General features: G+C 39.0%; 1 protein-coding gene across 1 annotated transcript in view; it reads right to left on the bottom strand.

Moving 5' to 3' along the window:
* Ust (uronyl 2-sulfotransferase) overlaps positions 1–26,515 on the bottom strand; it is a 277,477-nt gene that overhangs the window by 139,850 nt on the left and 111,112 nt on the right. Inside the window, exon 2 of the mRNA XM_046427401.2 lies at positions 21,222–21,265. Coding sequence (XP_046283357.1) covers positions 21,222–21,265 — 44 coding nt within the window. The remainder of the gene's footprint in view (positions 1–21,221; positions 21,266–26,515) is intronic.

Raw genomic sequence — 26,515 nt, 5'->3', positions numbered from 1 at the left:
TCATCTACTGAAGGGCATCTAGGTTGGTTCCACAGTTTAGCTATTGTGAATTGTGCTGCTATGTTTGATGTGGCTATGTCCCTGTAGTATGCTGTTTTTAAGTCCTTTAGATACAGACCAAGGAGAGGGATAGCGGTTCAAATAGTGGTTCCATTCCCAGTTTTCCAAGGAATCTGCATACTGCTTTCCATATTGGGTGCACCAATTTCTTGGCCCATTTATTGATTGAGTTATTTGTTTTTCTGGTGTTAACATTTTTGAGGGGCTGGGGTTGTGGCTCAGCAGTAGAATGCTTGCCTCACACATGTGAGGAATTGGGTTCGATCCCCAGCAACATGTAAAAAAATAAACAAAATAAAGATTAAAAAAAAGATTTTTTGAGCTCTTTATATGTCATAGAGATTAGTGCTCTATTTGATGTGCATGTGGTAAAAATTTGCTCCCCAAATGTAGGCTCTCTATTCACCTTACTAATTGTTTCTTTTTCTAAGAAGAAGCTTTTTAGTTTGAATCCATCCCATTTATTGATTCTTGGTTTTAATTCTTGTGCTATGGAGTCTTATTAAGGAACTGGACTTAATAATAGTCTTATTAACTAATTGGACATGTTAGAGATTTGGGCCTACTTTTTCTTCTATTAGGCGCAGTTCTCTCATTTTTTTTAATAAATGATTATGTGTTGCACAGTGTTCTGAAGCCTTTTTAAAATAACTTTATTTATTTGCTATTTATTTTTATGTGGTGCTGAGGATGGAACACAGTGCTTAACTCATGCAAGGCAAGCACTCTACCACTGAGCCATAACCAGAGTCTGTTTTGATTGTGAAATTTATTTGTATTTTCCAAAGATAATCAAATTAATCTTAGGTACCAAACTAATAACTCATTAAGTAAACAGCAAACAACCTCCCCACACACTTGCATGGAATACAGCAGAGCAGGTTCCTGTGCTTCCCTCATAAGCTTACTAGCTCTTTCTATATTTTCCTGGTTAAGGCAATCATTCTTATAATACTACATAATATTTATGTAATATTTATATTTATTATCTTGTAAAAATGGAACTTGCCTATTTAGTTATCTAAACATACCACATCTTCTATTATTTTTTCTGGGGTTAAAAAAAGGCACTTGAGGAAATACTATCTAGCAAAAGATTTATCTTCCTATCAGCCACTTGGACCATAGCAAAGTAATCATTTAGAAGGTGCAATTTTCTAAGTGAAAATGGAGGTGGTGTGCCAGCACACATCCTCTCCGAGTTCCAAGAATGACACTGTCACACAGCACTGCATGAATAATGTGGATTCAGAGAGCTGCTGGTCCCTGGGACCTATAGGCTTTTCTGCAAAAGCAAAACAAACATCAGTCCCAAAGGCCCTTTAGGCACCATAAATTATAGTATTAGTAGAATATTTAAAAGGTAATATGGAATTTTTACCTTACACATACATGGAAGAATATTTAGTCATTTTAAATAATATTTTTTTAAATAAACATCTATTCTGGGTCCCATCAGTATCATTATTAGGAAACTGCTGCCCTATTGGAGCAGCAGGAAGCCTGTATCTTTCTACATGATGAACTTGTTGAACTCTGTGGTTGAGAATATTCAGGAGCAGAAGCAAATGGTGCTGCCCAGTGTGGACATGAGCATCCATCATAATTATTACCATTAAAATCAAGGTTTCAGGAATATTAAAAAGTTGATGTACTTTCCATTAAATTTAGATTTCTGACATGATTATTGAGGAGAAATAATTCTGACATGATTATTGAGGAGGAATACTGAAACACACTCTGAAGGAGAATATTATCAGATAAATATAATTTCCAATGAAATAATATTAGAAACAATATACTTGTATAACATTTAGAAAATATGTTATTAACAACTATTTTAATTTTTAAATTGGAAAATAAGTACACACACACACACATAAAGCATGTAAACAAATTCTTGTGATCCCCAATTTTGACTGAAATGCAGTTTTGAGCTATGATTCAAGCATGCATTGGTCATACAACCACGGAATCAACAGGAAACAATTATAAGATTAACAGTAAACTATTAAAAATATTTTTCACTAATGTTTCAGAAAGAGATTCATGTGAACTGACACAAGCATTTAAATTCCTGTATCTCCAAGAAAGAGATGATTCAGCCTTTTTATCAATAGCCTTTTGTTATGCTGTAAATTTTTTTCTTCTTTTTGAATTAATTTTTATTGCAAAGTCATTTGGTAATTAAAATGAGGGAAAATTCATTTTTCACTGGTACTTTTGAATTATATACATGTGGTTGAAATATGTTATCTGCATAACAATACAAACAGCAGTAAATGCTGGCAAGGATGTGGGGGAAAAGATCTCTTATACACTGTTGGTGAGAATGTATATTAGTACAGCATTTATAAAAATTAGTATGGAGGTACCTTAAAATATATACATAGAGCTATTGTATGATCCAGTGATACCACTCCTTGGTATTTATCTACAAGAATTAAAGTCAGCATATTTTAGAGGTATGCACAATTCATAATAGACAAATTATAGAATCAACCTAGGTATCATCAACAGAAAGATGGATAAAGAAAATGTGGTGTATATATACAATGAAGTCTTCTTCAGTAATAAAAAAAGAATGATATGTGATTTGCAGGCAAATGGATGAAATTGTACAGCAAGCATCATGTTAAGTAAAATGACTCGAGGAATATTAGTTTTTTTTCCTCCTGAGTAGAAGCTAGAGGGGGAAAGGATATCATGAATGTAGAGGGGAGCCATTAGTACAGAGCAAGGGGTTGGGGAGAGGTTAAGGGAAGGCAAACACAGGTGCTAAGGAGTGAAGCTGATCAAATTATGAGCATATACAAATATGCTACAATGAAACTTGCTATTCTATACAATAAATATGCAGCAATAAAAATTCTGTTATTTGGGATTATAATTTTAAACTTTCTTATACACTAAAATAAAACATATAAATCACCAAATGTCCAAAACTTTGAAATGGAAATGATTCTTCTCTGAGAAACACTACTAATGTAGAAACTGGCTTTCAGTTCATAATACCCAAGTAGTTCTTTATCTTTCTGATTAGACAAAACATTAATGTACAAATATATGTCAATATATCATAGATTTAAAATATATATACACCTGCTAAAAATGTTTAGTAACAAGAGCACATTTTTGCAAGGAATAAAAACTAGTTACAACCAACTCTCCTAGTAGACTTAAAATTGATCTGACTGGAGCCAAATATGCAAAACATATATAACCACACTGAAAGATTTTCCCTGAAAGGCCTTGGCAGATATTATAAGTGGAGAGTCGTTAAAATAATATCTATAAATATGAGCAATTCAGATTAAGGATCCAGCAAAACACGATTCATCAATTAGTGGCATTAGGTAATATTTGCTCGGTCATGAAATTTGAGGGCATTTTTCCATCTAGAGCTCTGTATGTATGGTGAGGTTAAAGAACCTTCTCATAAGAGATTTCTGCACCATGCAATGGTACTTGAGGCAGCGCTAAATGAAAGAAAAGGCTGAAGGCCATAAGAAAGTGGTCACTTATTATTATTCTCTCTTCACATTAAGAAATCCTTGAGATGAAGCTCTTCTCTTTTGTAATTTCATTGTTCTTACAACCTTATATCTTATTGATCTTCTCGGAGAAAAAGGCACATGTCAGCCCTCTCCTTTCTGGATTATCATGGACTTCAAATGAGCTGAGGTCATTTAAAGGGCTCTTCCTTGTGTGTTGCGGTGTCTGCACACCTATGCCACCCGAGATCTAGATAATTAGTCAGAAGCACTCCATGAAGTATCTAGAATGTTGTTTCTCCTGGGGTATAGATCACAGCGTAACCCCTACCTGTGGTCTGCAACATACTAAATTTCTAATCTTACATTTAGTACTTTTCAATAAACTGCTTTTGGTTTTACTTGAATAATCAGAATTCAAAAGAATATTTTAAATGTCATCAACAACCCTATCAGCGAGAGTGAATACAAATGAGAATATACACCCTATCAAGCACAGAGATTTTTCCATAACACATCTACAATCTGCTGCATGTTAAAGAAGTCCTTCGTTTTATTTTACTATAATGAAATATTTTGTTACTCTTGCTTTAATTCCCCAAGGGTAACCAAATTAGAATAATTTAAAATGGCGCCAACATGGGCCAGAACACATTCTTTAAGGCCTATGCTATGGTTTGGCCAACATGATGGTATTAATAGGTGGGGCCTTTCAGAGGTAGTTATCTCAGAAGGGCTCCTCTATTTATGAGGGGGATTAGAGCCTTAGATTATCATTATACAAAATACATGTATGAAGATGTGAATTTGGTGTCAACATACCTTATATACAAACAGAGATATGATAAATTGTGGTATAAAGGTGTATTAAGAATTGTAATGCAAAAAAAAAAAATAAGAGAGCTCATGTATAATGGCATAATTTGGCATGAACATACTTTACATACAGAGTTACAAAAAATTGTGCTGTGAATGGATAATTATGAATGTAATGCACTGCACTATTGTCATGTATGTAAGAAAAAAAAAAGCTTCAACCAGTGTTTGTTCCTCTTGTCCTTCTATTTTCCAGCATGTGATGATGACACAGTCTCCTCCCCTCCTGAGAATGCAGCTCTCACCAGACAATCAAACCTATTGAGGCCTTGACCTTAAACTTGCCAGGCTTAGAACTTGAGCCGATAAATTTCTGTTCTTTATCATTACCCAGCCTGTAGCATTTTGTTACAGTGATACAAAACAGACTAAGCCTATGAAACCCAAACTCTGCTTAGTATTATAATACTACTTAGTAATAAAACTCCTAGAAAGCTCTCTTTATACATACAAACACACACACATGCATGCCAAACCCATTCAACATACCATGCCAACAACTAACCCAGCATTTGTTAAATGAGATCAGAGTAGGCTAAGCCTTGTACATGGTCTCTTTCAATTAATCCTCTTAACAACCTTATCAAGTAGTCTTTTATCTCTACCAGATAAGGGAGGAAAATGATAACGGATATTCAGAAATCTGTCCCAAATCACAGTTAAGTAAGAGGCAGAAGGGTCCCTAAGCTCAAGAGGCTGAGCTCTCCACTACCACATTACAGCAGCTGTGACATTAACCAGAACTTTCTTCAGTGACAATTGTGCAGCTCAACAAATTTTGAAATTTTAGAAACTGGATAATACCCATAACCTGTCTAGGAAGAAAACAGATGACAGGCCTGGGTCTTTTTATTTTGCCTATTCAGGTAGTTTTATTTATGATGCAGTTAAATTGTAGCATGAAACCTTACTCTAAATTAAAACACCTCACCAAACTCTAGTCAGCACATCTCCCTTCATTCGTCCCAGACCACTTGGGCAGCATATTCTTTTTGGCCAAGGGAAAAGGGGAATCTGGTTTTGAAGCAAAAGGAAGAAATAAGAGAGGCAGGAGGGCCCAAGTCAGGGAAAGGAGTGACTCTGGGTAAGAAGCATCGACCTCCTGGGCCACCTCTGACGGGAGGTGTCCTCCAGCACCATGCTCACTAGCAATGCACAGTGGGGACCTGCTGGGTGGAGCCCATATAACTGCAAACTTGTTTTGGGTTTCTCTAAGGAGAAAGAGCTCTAAGATCATATATTCCCAAGGACAAAATGCGGCCATGGTGGCAGGGAATAGCATTCTCAAAGGGCAGTCCAAAGGCTTTTAAAGTTGTTTTTCTCTCCTTGGCTCCCCCACTCCATCTCCTGTTTCAAAATGCTCATTTTTTCTCTTATGTCCTATACAACTAGTGCCCCAGGTAAATGGGTTCTGATTTCCCTTTATTGGGGCAAAAAAATGAAAAGCCAAGAGGGGATGTAGATATGGCCCTGGTCCCAGATAGGGTCCAGCTGAATTGACACTGAGCTGGGGCTCAAGGAGAAAAAACTTTCCTTCCTTTCCTGCACCTTCTCACTGTGGTGTGGGGGGTGGAGCTTAAGGTCAAGATGAGGGTGTGGGCTAGGGAGAGAAGGTCAGGAATCCCAAGCAGCCTGCCTTCTATTAGGAGTCCTCAGCCCAGAGTTCCATGGAGTCAAGCCAGCTCACCAGAGCAGATCACCCTGGGGTTCATTTGCAGGGTGTCCACTCAGGGACCTGGGAAGAAAGAGAGGACTCGGGAAAGAGGCCAGCACCATCGGCAACACAGCCAGTCGCTTCAGCTCCCAAAGCACTTCTACAAACATGTCTTCATTCCCTCCTTTTCACAAAAATGTGCATGTGATGAATAAAGGGAAATCACAATGGCTCCCTATTATAAAAATGAGGAAAAATGAAAAGTTGGGTTTGCTAGGTCTAAAATCCATAAGGGGCTAGGGATGAAGCTCAGTGGCAAAGCATTTCCCTAGCATGTGTAAGATCCTAGGTTCAATGCTCAGCACCACACACACACACACACACACACACACACATTAATTAATTAATTAAAAATAAAAACCAGTGAGAGGGAGCAGAACTTGCACTAGGATCCTCAAACTTGTATTTCTGAAGTCTTCACATGATTGAGCTTCCTGTTCAGGCACCTGCAAAAGGTGCAGGATTGAAGTCTAAAACTCACTAAAGTGGGTAATCAGAACACTGGCAGCCCAGGCAATGACTTGGAGAAAAACATCAATAATTACTAAACTGTCAATAAAAGTCAATTATTACTGAACAATTATTTTTATTGAGAAAAAAATAATTTTCATTTTCTACCATATGTGAAATAAATGTGATCTTAGTGGAGTCGAGAACATCAAGTCTGAAACACTACACTGTCCCTCCAAACAACCTGTTCTCTTCCTGATCCACGGTGGATATGTCATCCATGAATATAAAAGAACTTTTATGATTACTGATTTATAGTTTAGGCCTGCACTGTCATTTGCACAAATGAGGTCCAGCAATTTACTATCCACCATAAGAAGCAGAACATCTTCAATTTGTCTTTGTCTACTTCAGATTTGAAGAACACTGAGTCTCTTTAATTTCAGATCAGATGTGTTCAAGGCCTTGATGGAGAATTCTGTGTTTACCTCAAACATATTCTTTCTGGTTCTAAGGACTTGGATCATTTTTCTAAGCCACTGTCTCTCTCGACAAGAATCATAATCAATTTAGTCTTTCTTTCTACTCTCAAGATCATTCTAGTTAGTTTCTGGATGTTCTCCAGCTCAATTACACTTCTTTTGGTATATGTTGACTAAAACTGCATATAATCTTTCAGACATAGATAGATCACAGCTTGCCTAGGACACAGTTGTATGCTCTGCTCGAGGACACCAGTGCCCCTTGGGCTGTAGCATAAAATTGGTGGAAGCCCCTAGGTGCCAGATAAGTTGATAGTCTTATGGTAGGACTGCGGGGGGGGGGGGAAGATTAATGTCACCTGCAAATTCAAATTCAGAGATTTTTCTCAGCATTTCTTCTTCTAGGCCACTATAAAAATGTTAAGACAAATAAAACATTGATTTTTTAAAATCTCACTCATAGGTCCTCATCAGCCTTTCCCCTAATTTGTTTCTAAAATAAATCTAAATTAAGATAACTCAGTTCAACACATTTCTAAGTGAAAGATAACAAGCCACAAAGGAAGTATATTCTTTCAAACAATTGCATGCTTTCAGAAAATTAAAATATATTGCATTAGCATGACATAGATTACTATTCCTAAGCTACCAATAAAAATTACACTAAATGATAAAACACTTGTGATAGTATCATTAAAATTAAAAAAAAAAAACACACAAAGGTACTCACTCATTTGACTATATTTACTATTTACTATGAGCCAGATGCCCATTCTAAATGTTGGTGACATGATGCTAATTAATACAGACTTTCTAACCAAGGAGTTCATGTTATTTAATATTATTCACAATAATGTTATAAAACTTGAGACAAAATTAGATAGGAAGATGTAAAATGAATTTTGTTTGTCAATTGGATCATCTTCTATTAAGAAAAAAATTGAAAATTATTAAATAAAAAGCTCATAAAAGTAACATGGCTATAAAACATGAAAATCAATAGTTTTTCAATACTATAACAATCAACTTAAAATACAGTGGAAAAATATTTTATTCAGAATAGCAACCAAAAAATAATAAAACATCTAGGAAGAATCTTTTGTAAGAAATGTGCAGACTCTATAAGGAACCAAAGAATTCTATGATCAATAACAGTCAGAACAATAACAACAACAAAATTGGAAATTAGAAATATGAGAACAGGGAAGAAATTCAACAGCAGGGTTGGGAAACAAAGTTGAGAAACTCTTCCAAATGGTAGAGCACAAAGACCAAGAAAAGAAAAACAAGAGGAACAAAACTAAGAAATATGGACAATTAGCATTGGAGGTTCAATCTGCAAATGAGAGGAGGTTCAGAAAAACAGAAAATGAAATTACAGGAGGAAAAGTCATCAATGAAAGAAGTCAAGCAAATTTCCCAGGATATTGGTTTCCAGGATGCGAGATTCTGGACCTGGATTTGTAAATGAAAACTGACACACTCTAGGCACCAAGCTATAAAATTCAGGGTACAAAGAACTTCCATAAAGGCAGATTCAATTTTCATGTAAGGGATTAAGAATTATTAGTCTTCTTAACAGAAATGCTGGGGGCTAGAATAAAACTGACCAAGACTTTAACATTCTAAGAGAAAATGACTTTGTGGCAGAGACATTTAATGATCAGGTTACTACTGTGCCTCACTTTCTAGCCCTGAGCAATTGGGTTGGGCCTCCTGACCAAGTCTGGCCAACGAACTTCTCATAGAACCAACATACATCATTTCCAGGCTGGAGTAATGGAAATTCTCAGTGTGTCCCTCCACCACCTCTGTGTCCCACCACGATGGCATATAGGTTTCCTGCTGAGAGGTTTACATCCCAAGGGGAAACAGCCTGGATCCTGAATGAATTCCTGAGCTTCCCCAGAATCATTGGACCCACAGAGGGTCTTATATAAATAAGAATAAACTCTAATATGTGAAGATATTAAGTTATCATTAAGTGCAAAATGTTAGACTTTGCACTTAATGATAACTGCATCACCTTGCCCTATTCTGATTAATGCATATTTCCAGTCCGAAATTCTACATCCTATCAAAGAATCAAACAAGGATAAAACAGAGACATTTTCAGAAACACAAGACTTCAGAAAACTTGCAGCACATGCAATTTTTCTCAAGAAGACACTGGAGTCTGAGAAAAGAGGAAGAAAAGTGTGGAAGGCAGAGTAATGGTCCCCAAGAGAAGTCCTTGTCCTGGTCTAAAGCTTCCAGAAGGAACACAGCCCTGTTGAAACCTTGAGTTTAATCCTGTGAGACCCACTCAGACTTCTGACTTCCATAACTGTAAGATAATAAATCCGTGTGAAGTCACTAAGTTCGTGCTAATTTTTGAGCATAACAAAAGGAAACTAATGAGACCTTGTCTTGTTCCTAAATTTATTTCCATACTAATTTCTAATCTCCACTTTGTCCTCTTTCCTTGTTATGTATGTCCTCCTTTTGGTATGTCACACACGTTGGGTGTTGTATGGGTACTCAGTTGATGGAGTCTCTGGGCGGGGGCGTTGTGTGCCCCCATCAGGACTAGTTTGAAGAAAAGGAAAGAAAAGGCTGAACAGGAAAGGAAATAAAATCACAGTGGCCCAGCAGCTACTATTATTGACCTGTTCTCAATACTAAAAATCCTGGGTACCAATTGAGCCCCAACTGCATACACCCAGGTTAGGCGGATGGGGAACAAGCAGGAAGCCTGGGTGCAGGGGTGAAGGAGCTAGATCTTTCTATTCTGTAGAAGTTTGGCAAGGAACCTAAAGTAGCAAAAAATCACGAATGGGCAACATACCCAGGATATTCAGAGATATGAGTTAATACTAAACAATCAGTTAAAAGAGTTAGTAATAGCTTCTGAAGAACAGGAAGTGATGTAGAGGGGTAGTCAAGGGCCACTATTTTTTAATAACAAGCCTCTGAGCCATTTGGTTCTTTAAACTCTGTGCCTTATGTACATGCATAGCTTTGATCAGACATAAAAGGATTGGCAAAATATTTGCAACAAATGATACAAAAGCTTTCAATATTCTTAATGTACAATAAGAACAGACAGGATTGTGGAAAATTGTTCATATTGGTTGTTCCTGCCAGTTGGGACTGTGGGTGGTTATTTTTTTTTCCTGTAACTATAATTTTCAGGACCTTCCAAATTAAAACAAAAGCGAGTGTGTTTGATTGTTAAAACAAAACAAAAAAGAATCATAAGGTCAAGGAAAAAATAAAACAAACAAGAAAAGAATTAGGTAACTATATTGGAAATTGCTAAAATGATTAATTTACTACAATTTTGAAGACCCTGAGGCAACTGTTATTCTGCTCAAGAATGGTGGCATGGGCTTTTCTAATTGACTGAAGCAATTTCTTGATTAAATGTACTTTCTAAACACAATGTGCTATTTTAACATTTCAGGGTTCACTTAAGACTTTTTTTTAATTTAATTTAATTTTTTTTTTTTTTATTTTAAAGCAGCCCAACCCTAACAACCTGGTAAGTCCACAATTGTGACTGGTGCTCTTCTGGCCACTATTCAGAGAGCATCTTATCAATGTTAACGAGCCCTTGGGAAGTGAGGCGGGAAAGCTGCTAAAAGAACAATTACATAAACAAACCACACATTTTTAAAACTATACTTTCGTAGAACTTTTTTTTTCTTAAATAAAAAAGCAAAGGCGTGGAAGATACGCTATTTAGCAGCCGTAAATGTTTGTTGAAAAAACATGGATTCGTCATGTTCTTCTGGGGAAAGAGCGGACACATTACATGCTCATAAAATTGATAAATTTAGAAGTTCTGTTTCTGAACTTGGATGCAGATCTCCACTGAAAGCTGAACTCTCAGGAGGCAGCTGAGCTGCGCCAAACACTTCCACACTAATGGTTTAAGAGGGCGATGAGGGTGAAATCAGGCTGAATCGAGGATACAGGCGATTTAGGGATAAGAAACAGTAACTCTATTATGTAAGGTTGATTTGTTTCTCTTTTGCAGATTATTTTACTTTCTAAGCTACTAATTACCTATCTTGCACAGAATATCGAAACATAAAGTTCTCTACAGCACACACTGGGCTTGGAACCTTCCAGAATTATTTTAAAATAAGATATTCAAGTCATTAATTCTTCTATCATTTGCAATGATAAAAAAAAAAAAGAGGGTGGAAGGGACTCCTTCAAGGTCCTGCTCAGCCAAGCAAAACTGATTCCTAAGCCAGCCTCATTCTGACCTGCTCGTTCTCTCTTTCTCTAAACCTAATATATTTATCATGAATCATTAAACACAAACCCATTATCCAGTGCAATTGATTCTTCCATAAAATAAAATGCAGCTTCATTTTTTGTAGGTTTTTTTTTTTTAAGCAGGACTTTGGGTACATTCAAGTTTGGACACAGAGAGCAATACATGCTTAAGAAAAATAAAATAACAAGGGACTGGAAAAGGCTATGCTTTTGTGTGTTCAACTAACTCAAATGAATAAAAGGAAGAATCTATAAACAAGAGACCAAAATGTCCTTATAAGTTAAGAGACTGGCATTTGTACATCAATGGGCATGCAACTGCTTTTAAAAGTCCAAAGAAATAGAGTTGTGGGGCATGGAGTGTTGGGAGCAAGAATCACTCTAAGTTAGAGCAAACTGAGTTTGCAGAATCTTTAGAAAGTTTTATAAACGAAACCACTATAGTCCCAAAGACCCACTGTCAGGCACATACCATGTACCTCGCACCATGCCAGGTGTTTTCCAGTTATTCCATTTAAGCCTCACAATCCTAAGAGGGTGAGGGGCTAGGAGCCTTTAAACTTGACAACCCCATTAGCTGATTTTCTTTTTTATATTCTCCCGAGGCGGGGTGGGGAGTGCCAGCAAGCACCTCTTCTAGAAATAAAAAAGAAATCAAAGCTCAAAGAGGAAGTACTTATTCTAGGTTAACCAGGACAACTATATCACATAGCTAGGTTTGAACTCAGGTCTGATTCTAAAATCCATGCTCCTCAGTTCCGTAGACACCAAGAAGTCAGAAGGAAGCATCTGGCAAGTTAACACTGTAATGTGTTAAATCTCAGGGGCTGGTACATTGGGCATATCAGGTGTATGCTTTATTAGTCTTGCTAATATTTTGTGTTTGGAATGCTTCATAATTTAAAAATAACTAAAAAGAATGTTCATAGTTGCTGCTGTAGAAATGAGGAGGTATTATAAACTTCTTGATCAAAAACCCCAGTTTGTTTTTCAGAGAAAATCCCACAATGTGGATCTTTGCCATGGCAGATTCTATTTACAGCAGGATATACAGGAGCCATGAAACCAGGGGCACCCACTTTTCAGCAGCCATGGCTTCAGGGACAGTTGTCCTAGAGGAAGCATTCTGGACAGGGCCCACACTCGACCCAATTCCGCACTAAGATTTATTTGCTTCCGGCAGGTTCTCACAGACAGGAGGAAAACATGGTGGATGGCCACATCTACAGCCTGAAAAAACAGGTTGTGAGGTTTGGGGGATAAAAACAAGAAATTCATTATTCTCTTAAATCTCTGTCATACTCTTCCAAGTAAAAACTGAGGCTGACAGAAGGAGACTCTGTGCACATAAAACCAGTAATCCTGCCTCCCAGGGAAATGGGGATTTGGGGATCCAGAAACCTTTTCCAAGTTAACAGCCCAACAATTTGAAAGTAATCATGCTCTCAATATCTTTTTTTTTTTTAATTTTTTATTGTTGGCTGTTCAAAACATTACATAGTTCTTGATATATCATATTTCACAATTTGATTCAAGTGGGTTATGAGCTCCCATTTTTACCCCATATACAAATTGCAGCATCACATCAGTTACACATCCATTGATTTACATATTGCCATACTAGTGTCTGTTGTATTCTGCTGCCTTTCCTATCCTCTACTATCCCCCCTCCCCCCCCCCCCCCTCCCCTCCCCTCCCCTCCCCTCCCCTCCCGTCTTCTCTCTCTGCTCCCTCTACTGACATTCATTTGTCCCCCTTATATTATTTTTCCCCTTCGCCTCACTTCCTCTTGTATGTACTTTTGTATAACTCTGAGGGTCTCCTTCCATTTCCATGCATTTTCCCTTCTCTCTCCCTTTCCCTCCCACCTCTCATCCCTGTTTAATGTTAATCTTCTTCTCCTGCTCTTCCACCCTACTCTGTTCTTAGTTACTCTCTCAATATCTTCTGGAAGTAGTTTACCTGCTGCGAATATAAGATATTTGGGCTCAACTCCTTAGAAATACAGAATGGGATCCCTGAGGCCAGGGGTTGCCTATTTGTTTTCTTTTCTTTTCTTTTCTTTTTTTTTTAAAGAAAACATTTCAAAACATCTTTCAGCTAATGGGGTTAGGGCTGTCAAGTTTAAAGGAGTTGTTAAAAGGGAAAAAAATAAACCAAAACCAAAATCTTTCTTAGGGACATGGGGGTAGTGTTATAAAACATCAGGCTGAGATGATTTCTGTAAAAACAAGGACATCCTTTCCAAAAGGCCACAGACTTTGTGAATGTTTTTCTCTGTTTCCCTCCTAGCCCCCACCCTGTGGCAACGGGACATCACTCCCCTCAGTAACTTTCTCCTAAATAAATAGACTGTCATTGAGGTCCTGGTCAGAGAAAAATATGATGTCACCTAAGATGATTTTTTTGTATATAAAATAGCAATTAAAGAGTACAATGAATTTCAAATAGGCAAAAAAAGGAGGGAATGTTGGGGATAACAATATGGCTAAAGATAACAACATACCTTTCTGAGGAAAAGTGAAAAAGGAAGTTGAAGGAAATCTGACTACTAAATGTTGAAAATAGAAAAAGATGCTCTTAAATTATCCTAATGACAGGCTTCTCAGGATGGTTTCAATGTTTATTAAATTCAACCAACCAAATAATGCCAAGTAGGGAGTGGCCCTCCGTGCTGTCATAGTAATCAAAGATACTAAACTCAATCCGTTTGCATTTCTTCCTAGAGTTGCCATAACAAAATACCAGAAACTGATAGCTTAAAATAATAGAAATTATTCTTGCATTGTCTAGGAGGTCAGAAGTCTGAAATCGCTGTGTACATAGGGTTGGCTACCTCTTCGGGGCTCAGAGGGACAGCCTGCCAGACTGCTTCATGCCTCTGGTGGATGCCGGGCAAGCAAGTCTTGGTGTCCCTTGGCTTGTGGCATCATGGCATTCTCTGTGTCTATGTCTGTCTCTGTGTCCAATTTCCCTCTTCTTATAAAGACATCAGCCATATTGGATTTAGGGTCCACCCTACCCTAGTATAACCTCAACTGCAAAGAACCTCTTTCAAATAAGATTACATACACAGGTTCTGGAGTTGTGATTCAATATCCTTGGGGCAGGTACGATTTGATCCACACCACCACTCAAAACCGGATTTGTGACTGACCACTCCTATACAATTTTTTCCTGTTCCATCATTATGCATACATGGTCCCCATTTCCTAGGCCATCATCTTTTCTCTTTTTCCTGTGAAAGCAAAGTGTCACAAGTTCATATCTCTACTTCTATAGCACTACAAACCCCAGTTGTAAGGCCCACCCTTCCTCATCCCTTCCTGCTATGGTTTAGATATGAGGTGTCCCCCCAAAAGCTCATGTGTGAGATAGTGCAAGAAAACTTAGGTTATGAGAGCCTTAACCTAATCAATGCATTGATCCTCTGATAGGGATTAACTGGGTGGTAACTGTAGGGCAGCAGGGTGTGGCTGAAGGAGCTGGGTCACTGGGGATGTGCCTTTGAAGTATATATTTTGTCTGAGGTGAGGAGAGTCTCTCTCTGCTTCCTGGTGCCATGTCCCAAGAGGCTTTCCTCCACCACACTCTTCTGCCATGATGATGTACCACACCTTGGACCCAGAGCAATGGAGCTGGCTGTCTGTGGACTGAGACCGCTGAAACCATGAGCCTCAAAATAAACTTTTCCTACTCTAAAACTATTCTTGCCAGGCCTTTTGGTCACAGCAGCAAGAAAGCTGACTAATAGAACACCTCCACATCAGACTCTTTGACCTGGTTAGTTCTGCTACTCAGCCTCCACGACTCTCTCCTAGAGAAGAGTCAGGGTGAGTGTTCTGTGTTCAACCTGTGCTCATTCTCTAAAAAGCACCCAGCAGCCCACTTAGGCATTATAAGTTTATAAGTCCATCCTTCCCATTGGGCTCTAAACTCCTTGCAGGCAGTGATTGTGACTTCTATAGTCTTATGTTCCCAGCACTTAACACAGAGCCCAATACAAACTTGGTACACGGTAAATGCTTGACTGAATGAAGCTGTCTGTATAGGCCCATTTAGACCTAAACATGTATCACCATAGAACCCTGTGCTCTCAGAGTCTTTGATTCCATTAAACCTTATGATGCAATTAGATAATATAATAAACTATTAGATTATAGAAGTTACTTTCAACTATTTGTGCATCTTCCTGATCTTTTGGACGAACTAGGTACTCAATGAATTAATACTAAAGGGAAATTAGCTTCCGGGCAATGTGAAACAGGGACTGAGCCTTACCAAGCAACTATTACTACTGGTCACTGTTAGACACTATACAATTAATTACCACTGAATTAATATCAGCACTTTTCACTCGATTGCAGAATGCTTGCTCAGCATTAAACTATAATGTATTGCTCAGCAATAAATTATACACCCTCTTCTAATGAGCCTATTTTAAAATAGAATTTTGAATACTAATACTATCCAGCACATTATATAGATAAAGAATAGGTCTGATTTTATATATAAAAATTATTTTTATACAAAATTGTAAAGGTATAAAATATAACTTAACTTTCAGTATATGATCAGGATCCACTAGGTCCAATTTTTAACTTATCAGGTTTTTTGAGCAGTTCTAATTATTTGTATGGATTAATACTCCATAACTTTACTTTCTTAGTATCTACAAAAAAAGAGAGAGAAAATATACTTTTTTTAAACTAAAGAGAATAAAATTCATCTACCTTGCAATTACCACCCTAAAATAAAAATCTAAGATCCATTAATGAGATCTTAGTGATTTTAATTTTTCTTCATTTTAACACTGCTATTTCAGAAATAATTACCCATCCATTATATATCAATTATTCTCAGGTGCTTTAAAAATACTAAAATAATAGAAAAGTGGAAGAATGATGGAATGTCAGGATACTACTATCCAAAACAATGGTTACTGATGATATAAATGTTCTATTTGTGTTGTCCAAGGACACATATGGCGAATTAGAAATGTGACTAATGCAACTAAGAAGTTGAATTTTTATCTTTTAAATTTTAATTAGTTTGAATATAACTATCCTCATGAGTCTCACAGCTACTGCAGTCAATGGCGTAGGCCCATGGGATGGATTCAGTGGTAAAATAAACTGTCACTGTTACATCACCCTTTACATTTCCTATTGCATGAGTCAAGTATTGCATTGTCTTTCCACAAGATAAAAACAAAGACTGGAGATAGCTTCTTTATGGTTTTCTTTTTTCCAGGACCTCATGCATGTGAGGCAAGTGTCCTACCACTAAACTACCCGGCCTGCCTCTTTGTAGTTTTCAACTTATACTAAAGAGAGAATTTGGAATTTTTTATACCTACATGTAATGACAAAGAGAAGAAAACTGAGGAGGCAGAGGAGTTTCTCAAGCACTAGAAGAATCAGAGATGAATGCAAAGAGTCAGAGAGTACTCAAGATTGTGCTACTGCTGCACCTGATAGTGAATGTGAAACCTTGCATTGAATCCTGATGACATCTTAGATTAAACCTCTCAAACTCAAGAATCAACGAGTGGACCACATAGTCATAAGTACAGAAAGCAAATACAACATACTTATGCAGTCCATGAATCAAGAGGAAGGACCTCATCAAATGCTATTTTGTGTATAGAAATGGGGCCTATCCTGTTTTGCTAAATAAACATGGAACAGTATTCTGTCATCTGTGATATTTGAAAATCAAAATTTACATTATATGCTGTTTGAAAAATGAAAAAATGCCAAAGGCAGGTATTTATACAAGGGTGATTTAAAAGAAAAAGGTAAAGCACAAATCAACTCATTTTTGAAAGTTAAAAACTGTCTACCAAATTCAAACAGTAAATGCTGTCTTTTTTGCTGGGAAACTGAGGGTTAAGTTTGTGTATGTACTAATCAGTGTACTAGGTTCTTATTTAAAGGTGTAAAACTCCAGAAATACAGTAAAAAATATTATTGTATTTCTACTTAAATTTATCATCTTGAAATGGTTAAAGCGTGGAGACTGGAGCTACTCAGCTCTGGGCTGGAATCCCAAATCCAATCCTTAGTGCCTGACCTTCAGCAAATTAGTACCCTCCCTAAGATCCAGTTCCCTCATCTGTAAAATAAGGATTAAAAAATTACTTCCTGTTTTATAGAGAGTAAATTTTGCATGCAAAGTGCTTAGCATAGTGCTTGGCACATAGGAAAAGATATAAATCAGCTATGGATAGTGATTTTATTATCCTCGAGTTGCTTAGAACAGCTCTCCTTTCGTATCAGATTTGGGAACCTTACATATGTGAAATGGTAACCACATCTTATTTATGCCCGCTGAACTTCTCATTGCTGATGCCTGCTGCTCCCACCAGGTACCCACATTCCAGGTAGAGTGAAGCTAAGGAGGGGAAGACACCAACCTGCTGCTCCGGGGGCTTTTAATCTTTAACTTGACTCTCTTACACCTGGAAAGGGGTTTTTCTGATTTCTAGATTGAGGAGGCATTACTTTAATAAATTCAAACCTGCAGAAAACACTATAGCCTTCCAGGTTTTTTTTTTTTTTTTCTGTAGACATAAACATGTATGCATATAATTTTACAAAAAGTGCTATCATACCATAGTTGCTTTTTCATACCTGAGTGTGTATTCAAGAATATCTTTCTATTTTATTCACTAGAGATCTCCATGGTCATTCTCACTAGGGCTCCAACCTTAAGCTACACAGTGGTAGTAAAAAGTAGTAGCCAGAGGAAAACATTAACATCCACCTTTCAATAATAGCTTTGCTCAAAACCTGAGGCAAGCTGTGAGGTCCAAATGGATTTCAAAAACAAGTGAAAATCAGAGGTGTTTTGTTTTTTTCCTTATGAAAACACTGGAGAGAATGAGGACCCGGGCCTAGTCCATGTTGTGTGGCACACCCCATTCCCTAAATGGCTATTACTTGTGGAATGTGAAACTTGTGAAATTGAACTTTTAATCAAATGAGAACTTGCTGTAACCTCAGTATATTTTCGGGGTTTTAAACTCTTATTTTATCTAGAGCACAACTCTTTTGAGTCTTGGCATCAAAAAGTTATTTCTGAGTGCTAAACAAATATGAAAAATATGGGTCTGGCGTGGGTCTGACTTTCCCCTGCCAGGATGGGTCCACTCCAGAAGCCAGACATGTGTGAGTCCTTATCCTCTGGATGCCACTGTGTCTCTGGATAAGCCAGTGATCTGCAGATCTAAATAACTAGGGCCCCACCCCAGGGGACACTCCAGGGACCTTTATCTGGAAGTCTGACCTCATCATTTTTGAGATTCAATTCCATCCTGCCAGAAGTCAGAACCATGGATAAAGAGATGGTCACATACCAATATTATTCCTACCCACTTTTACATTCTTATTATGGTTTCTGCTTAAAGAGTCAGGAGTGTTTTTGCCACTCCACTCCTAGACAACAAGCAGATGGTTCTAGAGAAAAATCTCTGAAAAACTTCTGCTGGTCTGAAGAGATTATGTTCACAATTTTCAAACTTGGACAAGAGTTTACAAAACTGGCTTTACTCTGAATGTGGTCAAGAAGAATGAGATACCACCTGATTGTTTTTGTGGATCACTGGGAACTTCAGCTGCGGAAGAGGAGTGAGCACACCACACATCAAATCCAAACACTGACGATGCTGTCAGAGGGGCGGGCAGGACAGAAGTCCAGCTTTAGCAAGGTCAGCAGGCCTTCTGAAGAGATGGTCCAAGCTGGCCACCAAGAACAAAGTTCCAAAAGGCAAGTTCATATCAAATGGGCCTGAGTTTCTGACCAGGAAAGACCCTGCTTGACAAGCCTGGAGCCCAAGTAATATCTTGACAAGCCAATGAAGCAAACAGCTGATCCCAGAGAAGTTGTTCCTGACCTCCAGGGAGACAAAGGCAGTTAGTGGTGAGGAAACCCAGCAGGCCATCTGCACCCCCGCCCATCTTCCCTTCCTGGGCTGGTTATTGCCTAAAGAAAATAGTCTTCACTATAAGGACACTTAACAATGGTGAGTCGCCATTATATTAATAAATAAAACTGTAGGTAATAAGCCATGTCACTCTTTCTGAGTTAATAATAGTGAAGACAACACAGAAAATATCCAGGGAAGTGGTTTTCTCTCTATTCGTGGCCTTTAGGGTAGCAATTCTCAAATGTGGCCCCTTGACCCACAGCATCAGCCTCATCTGGGAGTCTGTCAGAAATGCCAGTTCTCAGGTCCTGCCCCAGATTGACTCAATCAGAACTCTGGGGGTGGTGCCCAATAATCTGAATTTTAGTAAGCCTCCAGGTGATTCTGATACAAGTCACGTTTGAGAATACTAGCCTAGTGCAAAAAACCTGGAACAGGAGCCAGGAAAACTAATTCAGATTCCAGCTCTGGATTCCACTGTCCAGTTCAATGAGGTTCAATGAAGAACCATAACATGCCTCTCTGTGTCTTGAGGCTCAAGCCAGGATGTGAGGATGCACATTAGACTTAGACCTTACAGTCCTCTACGTTCTTTTGCTCCTGTAGGAGAGGAGCTATTTTTATTGTTGTTGCTTCTTATTTGTATTTCTAGGGTCTCTGGCATCATAAGCACTCAATAAGCATGCAGTAGGTCAAATGGTAGGGCTGTTCATGAATTTGATAAATACTACTGTCCAATTGATCAATAAAGTTAACAATACCCCAGTCACATAAGCACTAGCTACTTCTGATTTACTATTTATTACACGTCAGTGCTGAGTACTCCCCATACATCAGCTCATCTGATCCTTTCTGATATCCTTCACTGGGTAGTACATTTAGTCCTACTCTGCACTTGAGAATCTGAGGCTCAAAATGTTGAGAATTTCACCCACTGTAATACAGCTAGAAAGTGGCAGAGCCCATGCTGCATTCAGAAATATCTGCTCCCAAAGCCCATGCTTATGAGTAAAGTGGCTTAAAAGGCCACCGAGATTGGTGGCTCATCGTTTTTTCATCACGAACTTATAACTGCACTTTGTAGGCATCTCCTTCAGTTCATCTACCAAGGACTGGTAAGCTAGGTGTCACAGGCCAGACACAAAATTCTTAACGTAAAACTGACTGATAAAGGGTTGCCAACGTTTTGTCAAGGGCATTCCCCTGGCCCAAGGACTGATTAACTATTGTCAACATTCCCAACAAGGAAAATAAAAATGATGTCAAAAAATAAAAAGGACAGAAGTTCAGAATAAAAGAGAGTACATTGCATTACATAGATTTTCTCATCCACAATGATTACTTTGTTGTTCTCGTCTTTCAGTAGAATGACATTTGGTTTTCATTGAGCTCAAGAAAATAGAGTGTGGTGGAAAAACTACACTAAAGGACTGTTCTGCCCCTTAAAAGTCAAACAGAACTGCTTATAGGAAGAAACAAAGTGGGCATGCAGGCCAGGCCAGGGCAGCCGTGGGAGGGCACTGGCTGGGCCTGTACAGAGTATCCTATCCCAGGCAGGCCAGGGAGAAGGGGACAGAAGTGAGTCTGGCACCAGGCCCAAAGGCGTGGGAGGCAGGGCTGTGAACAACTTCATGGGCCAGCCAGGGCAAATGAGGTGACGGCCAATAGGAGAAGCTGGCTAAGGTCTAAAGCGAGTTGGTGGCTCCAGTGTTTGGGCAGATCCAGCTCTCCAAGTAAGGGAGTAATGGCTCTCCCTCCGTGTCACATGACTATCTTCATGCTCGTCCCTTTCCTCTGCATTAGAAGTTGAAGATTTATTTGTCATTCATCATCCACTGTTTTCTTGCGAATGCTCCGGGACTAGAGGGCATCTGGTTGGGGTGAATGGGGGTCCAGGAGCTACTAAAATCAGAAGCTCCAAGTACTGACAAAGGAAAAGACCTTACCTTACTAGGAGGTGGTCCATGGTCATCCAAGTAAGTGGAATTTCCTAGAAAATAAAGAAGAATAATGTTGACGGGTCATTTTTTTTTTTTAAACTCCAAAAGATTAATGCAAAGTCAGTGAAAACAAGCATTTTATATATATATTTCTATTTAGACAACAGTGCCAAAGACGAATGGGTAATTCATCCATCAGTTTGGCTGGACTTTGCTTATGTTATTGACATGGCTCCTGGCTGTCAAGACGTGTAGCCAGCCTTCTGGTCCCTGCTGAGAAGCAGCAACACTTCTGGGCTGCAGAGGCCCGCAGCCCGTGCAGACCCCACCTGCCAGCAGAAGCAGTGAATTGAGCTTCATCTCAAAACTCCAGTTTCATTATGATGCTTGGTTAACAGTTTCGGCAGTAACAAATATTCTACCCACATGGGCGTGCATTCACACAAACTTACACCTGAAGAGGCATGCACCACCATTGTTTCACACCCAATACTTGTTGAGATTCCCTCGGACCACTGGTTCTCAACCTTTAGTGTGCATCAGAATTACCTGCAGGGATTGATAAGACACAGATGTCTTGGCCCTGTCCCCAAAGTTATGATTCGGTAGTTTTGATAACTTGTATTTCTAACCATCAGTCAAGTGTAGGTGTCCCTGATCCTGGAAACATACTTTGAGAACACCTCCACTGTTTCACTAGTCACCTTGACACTGTCAATTTCTCTTTATCTTTTCAGTCCAGTTTGACTGGTCTTCACCAATAGCCACCTACTAGCATGTGTGTTTTCAGACAGTGTGGCTGTTGTCTCCTGATGAATAAATAGAAGACTCAGGAGGGCTTGGAAGGGAATCAAGATTTATTGAGTTTATTTTTTAAAGTATTAGATACTCTGTTAAGTGCTTTCCAGATATTCCTTCATTTAATTCAAATATCAGAGATGGGTTAGAATTCTCGAAAACAGAGGTCTGGAGAAAATCAGTAAGTTACTCTAGTTACAAGAGTAATTAACCTGCAGGGAGGAGAAGACTGGTTTTTCCAGAGGTGTTTGGGCCCATCTGAAAAGCATACTGAAAGGTTTGACATCTCAGGCTTCCATGCAGCCCAGGAACTGCAGATGCTACCATCTGGTGACACTGGATCACATGGGGGAAGCCAATGATGCAATCAGTCTAATAGGAGACTCCTGTGAGTCCAGGAAAATAATCTTCACTAGAACCTACTACTAAAACACAGTGTAGAAACTATTGGAAAAACAAGAATACTTAGAGAAGAAGAGACTTGGGGGTATGATAAATGCCCTAGTTTGAATAGATGAAAGGTGCTTTTGAAAATAAAGATTAAAAGTGACTTAGAAAACTGGAAGAAAAAAAAAGAGAGGGGGAAGCAAAGCTTAAGCCAGGGACAGTAAAACTGGGGAAATGTATCCAAACATAATAAATAAGAGGGGTTTGGCTTATACATTTTTCCACACTGAGTCAACATGCAGCCCTTCTTTGTAGTCTTCTGATTTGTAACACACTTATTTCCACAGGGACAGTACTCTAACTAGCTAGTCGCATGTCGTAAAAGGATAACAGGGTCCAATTTTTATGTGCAAGTTGCAAACCCTGCCATACTCATGATTAGGCTTGTTTCAGGAACCTTTTAAATGTGAATGTGATTAACCATTTGTTAGCTCTTAATTATTGCACTGAACTCCATGGGGAACACACGTAAGTAGAAAGATCTATATCAGACCTAATAAAAAAGATGTGCATAAAAGTGGTTGCTGACATCTAGAGAACTATTTAGGAATATTTCACAATAGTATAGCCGGTATGACTGCAGAGAGTTCCCATCTGCTCTTCATGAGGATGTGCCTTCCCCAGAGAAAAGCGAGAAATCCCAACATGCTCCAGCATGTTCTCCAGGTATCATTTCAAGGATCAAAGAGAGCTCCAACAACAAAACACTCCTAAAATGCTAGAGGCTTCCACAGAACCAACATTTCTAAACACCCCTTAAAGGGACTCATTCAACTGATTGATCACTAACCCAAACTCCAGATGAGGCACCCCAACACCTTAGCACCTCAGACTAGATGTCTAAAGACATCTCACATTTCATACATTCAAAACAGAAAACTTCATATGCTCCAATTACGTTCCCCAAATCCCTGTCTTCCTTATTGGCTTGTACAATTTGTCCTTTCCCCCACCTCATACTTACCCCCCAGTCAGAGGTCCTACTGGCTTGGCCTTCAAGTTATTTCTCAAATCTGAACACTTCTCATCAGCCGCTCTAAGCCATCCAGTAGAGTCCCTGTATCTCTTTATTTATCCCTAGTTTCTTCCTCTACTTGAATAGCAACAAGAGTTGGGTTTTTAAAAAAATATTTTTTAGTTGTAGATGGACACAATATCTTTATTTATTTATCTTTATGTGGTGCTGAGGATCGAACCCAGGGCCTCACACATGTTAGGCGAGCACTCTCCCACTGAGCCACAACCCCAGCCCGCAACAAGAGTTTTTAAACCTTATAACTTAGAACATGTTAGTGATCTGCTTTGAAAAAAAATGTGTTTCTAAGACCCTCACCATGGTCTGTGATGCCATACATGACCCAGGCCCTGTGTCCTAGCACCGTTAGCCTCAACTGCCTTTTCTCTGCTCCAGAATGCACCAAGCTGCGCTCAGCTAGGGGCCTTTTGAACTGTCTCTAGAAAAGCTCTTCCCCACCCCTCCCATTCAGGCTCAGTTCAGATGTTCTCTCTGAATAGCCCCGTTTTATAATAGTACATTTATTTACTTAGTCCCTTATTGTCTGTCTCTTCCAACTAGAGTACAAGCTCCCTCAGGGTAGGGACTTGTCTACTGTGCTCAATGCTACAACTCCTAGAACAGAGCCCTTCAAGAACGTGGTATGTAGTCAGTATTGGCTTAAAGAATGAAATACTACTTAATTCACTTTCCATACTTGACATCTTGGCCATAGACTGTAAGAAATGAATTACCACCTGCACATTAGCCTTAGTTATTCATTAGTCATATGGTTTGCAATGTTTTCAACAAGTGAACAGAAAATACCAGACCATGGGGTCTGGGCAGGAAGCGCCATCTTGGAGAGGAAGACGTGCACAAGTCTGCCTCATAATTCACCCCCTTATAACTCAATGCTATGACAACAACTGCATGACACTGAGTCATTTTCTTATCCTCTATCTATTTTTTTTGATAACTGAAGATAATGATGGCACCCAGCTCATAGATATGGTGTGGGATTAAATAAAATTATGCACAAGTAGCACTAAACCCAGGACCAGAGACAAAGTAAGCCCTAGACAGAAGTTAGCATTGTGATTGTGAATGTCCAACCTCCATGGAATCACAATGTCCAGTTTGTAAAGCCTCAACACAGCGTGAACGTGAACCTCCCATTTTATTCCTTTCATTAATAAGCAAAACTGCCCCCACTAGTGCAGGCCTAGGTCCTATGGCATACCTTTGGACTCAACATACTGTTAAATCCTTTGTCAGTTTTACATGTGGGAAATATTGTAACTAAGAAAACAATGTTATCACAGCAAATGGCCAATGATACCCTCTTGTATTGAATGTCTTTTTTTTTTTTTTTTTTGTAAGGACTTTGACTTAGGGGCCATCTTAACACTGATTCTATTCTAACTGATTTCTTTGGGTTGACGAGCAATACATATTGGGCAGAGTTAAACATATCTCAAAATCGAGACGCGGCAATAAACCTGACAAAGATACTAAACATTGGCAGAGCACATTAGGGCTGGCTGGCATTTACTAGTTTTCCTAACCTCCCTCATTAAGCATCCTCTCATCTATTTAGTCACGATTTACAGGGTACCTCCTGCTGTTTAGAAACCTAGAAACCAAATGAGAAATGGAATTCTTATCATTGCTACTGGACCATACATTAACCTTTTTTGAGTGCTTACCATTTGCCAGGTACTTCGTAAGGACTGTTTTACCTAAGCCAGGCACAGTGGTGCACACCCATAATCCCAGTGGATCCACAGACTGGGACGGGAAGATCTGAAAGTTCAAGGCCAGTCTCAGCAAATTTAGTGAGAATCTCAGCAACTTAGCAATACTCTATCTCAAAATAAAAAATAAAAAGGGCTGGAGATGTAGCACAGTGGTAAAGTGCCCCTGGGTTCAGTTTCCAGGATATGTTAAAGAAAACTTGTTTTATCCAAACTTCACAAGGATCCCACAAGGTGATATATGTTAAAAGCATCTCACCCAGGCCACACAATCAAGCAAAGAACACAGCAGAATTCAAACCCTAATAGTATGACTACCACTGATATGCTTCGATCAGTACAATGCAAAAATACCTTAAGATAATTCATTATTTTCTTACCTCTCTCTCCCTACCTTTTTTATAGACAATTTCATCATCAGATGTTATGACCCAGAAATGAATCAGCCTTGCTTAACACTTCTCTCTGCACACAGGAAGGAACGGGGCTCACCAGTGTTGGCACTTGGACCCTGGGCCCCACAATCTTACCAGCAGATCATTAGTATGTCCCTGCAATTTATCAGAACCCAGAGGCAGTAAATGCGTCTCACTGACAACAGAGGTTGTGAAAGGGAGACAAGTGTTTCCAAGGCCAGGGACAGCAAGCTTCTCCTCCCCTAAGGTGTAATTTTAGGAGTTGATATTTGAGTTTTTTATCCTAGGAACTTAAGCTTTCATGGGACAAAGTCAACAAAATTGTCAGAATTTTTGAAATTGAAGTGGAGAACTTCTTCACTACAGAGATCAAAGGATGAGCTGTTATCAAAATGTGCTGCCATGAATAGGCTCCAAGGCTTCAAAGCAGCTCAGGCCGGTTGGCAAGAATGTTGACTTGCATGACAGGAAGATGACACCCATGTCCTCCAGGCATGGCGCTTAGGATCTGCACTGTGGAAAGGTAAGAAGTGGTAGAGGAGGGCTTCTCTCCTGGCACCTTCTCCACGCACCTGTGTGTGTCCACCCCCAGCAGCCCAGTCTCAGCCCAGGACCGCAGGAGTGTGTTCTTATTTTCAGAGGCCTGGAGGAACACATTCTTACATTTCTTTCCAGAAAGTAACCTGAGCCTTTGGAGTTCTGACTCCAGCCTCCTTTTCGTGTCTGGGGTTCTTCCTTCAGGGATCAAGAATTACAGTATCTTGTCAAGCTAGAGAAAAAGGAATGGCACACACCCCCACATTCCCACTCCTTGCTGCATGGGCTTTTACAGGACCTGTCCTTTTAAGAAATTACTAGTGAGGGCTGGCATGGAGCTTGGCCTCCTAC

The sequence above is a fragment of the Marmota monax genome, unplaced genomic scaffold, assembly GCF_021218885.2.
Source record: "Marmota monax isolate L192 unplaced genomic scaffold, Marmota_monax_Labrador192_F-V1.1 WCK01_AAM20220418_F8-fsc00114, whole genome shotgun sequence".
Taxonomy (NCBI): domain Eukaryota; kingdom Metazoa; phylum Chordata; class Mammalia; order Rodentia; family Sciuridae; genus Marmota; species Marmota monax.
This window is presented reverse-complemented; position numbering and strand designations above follow the sequence as displayed.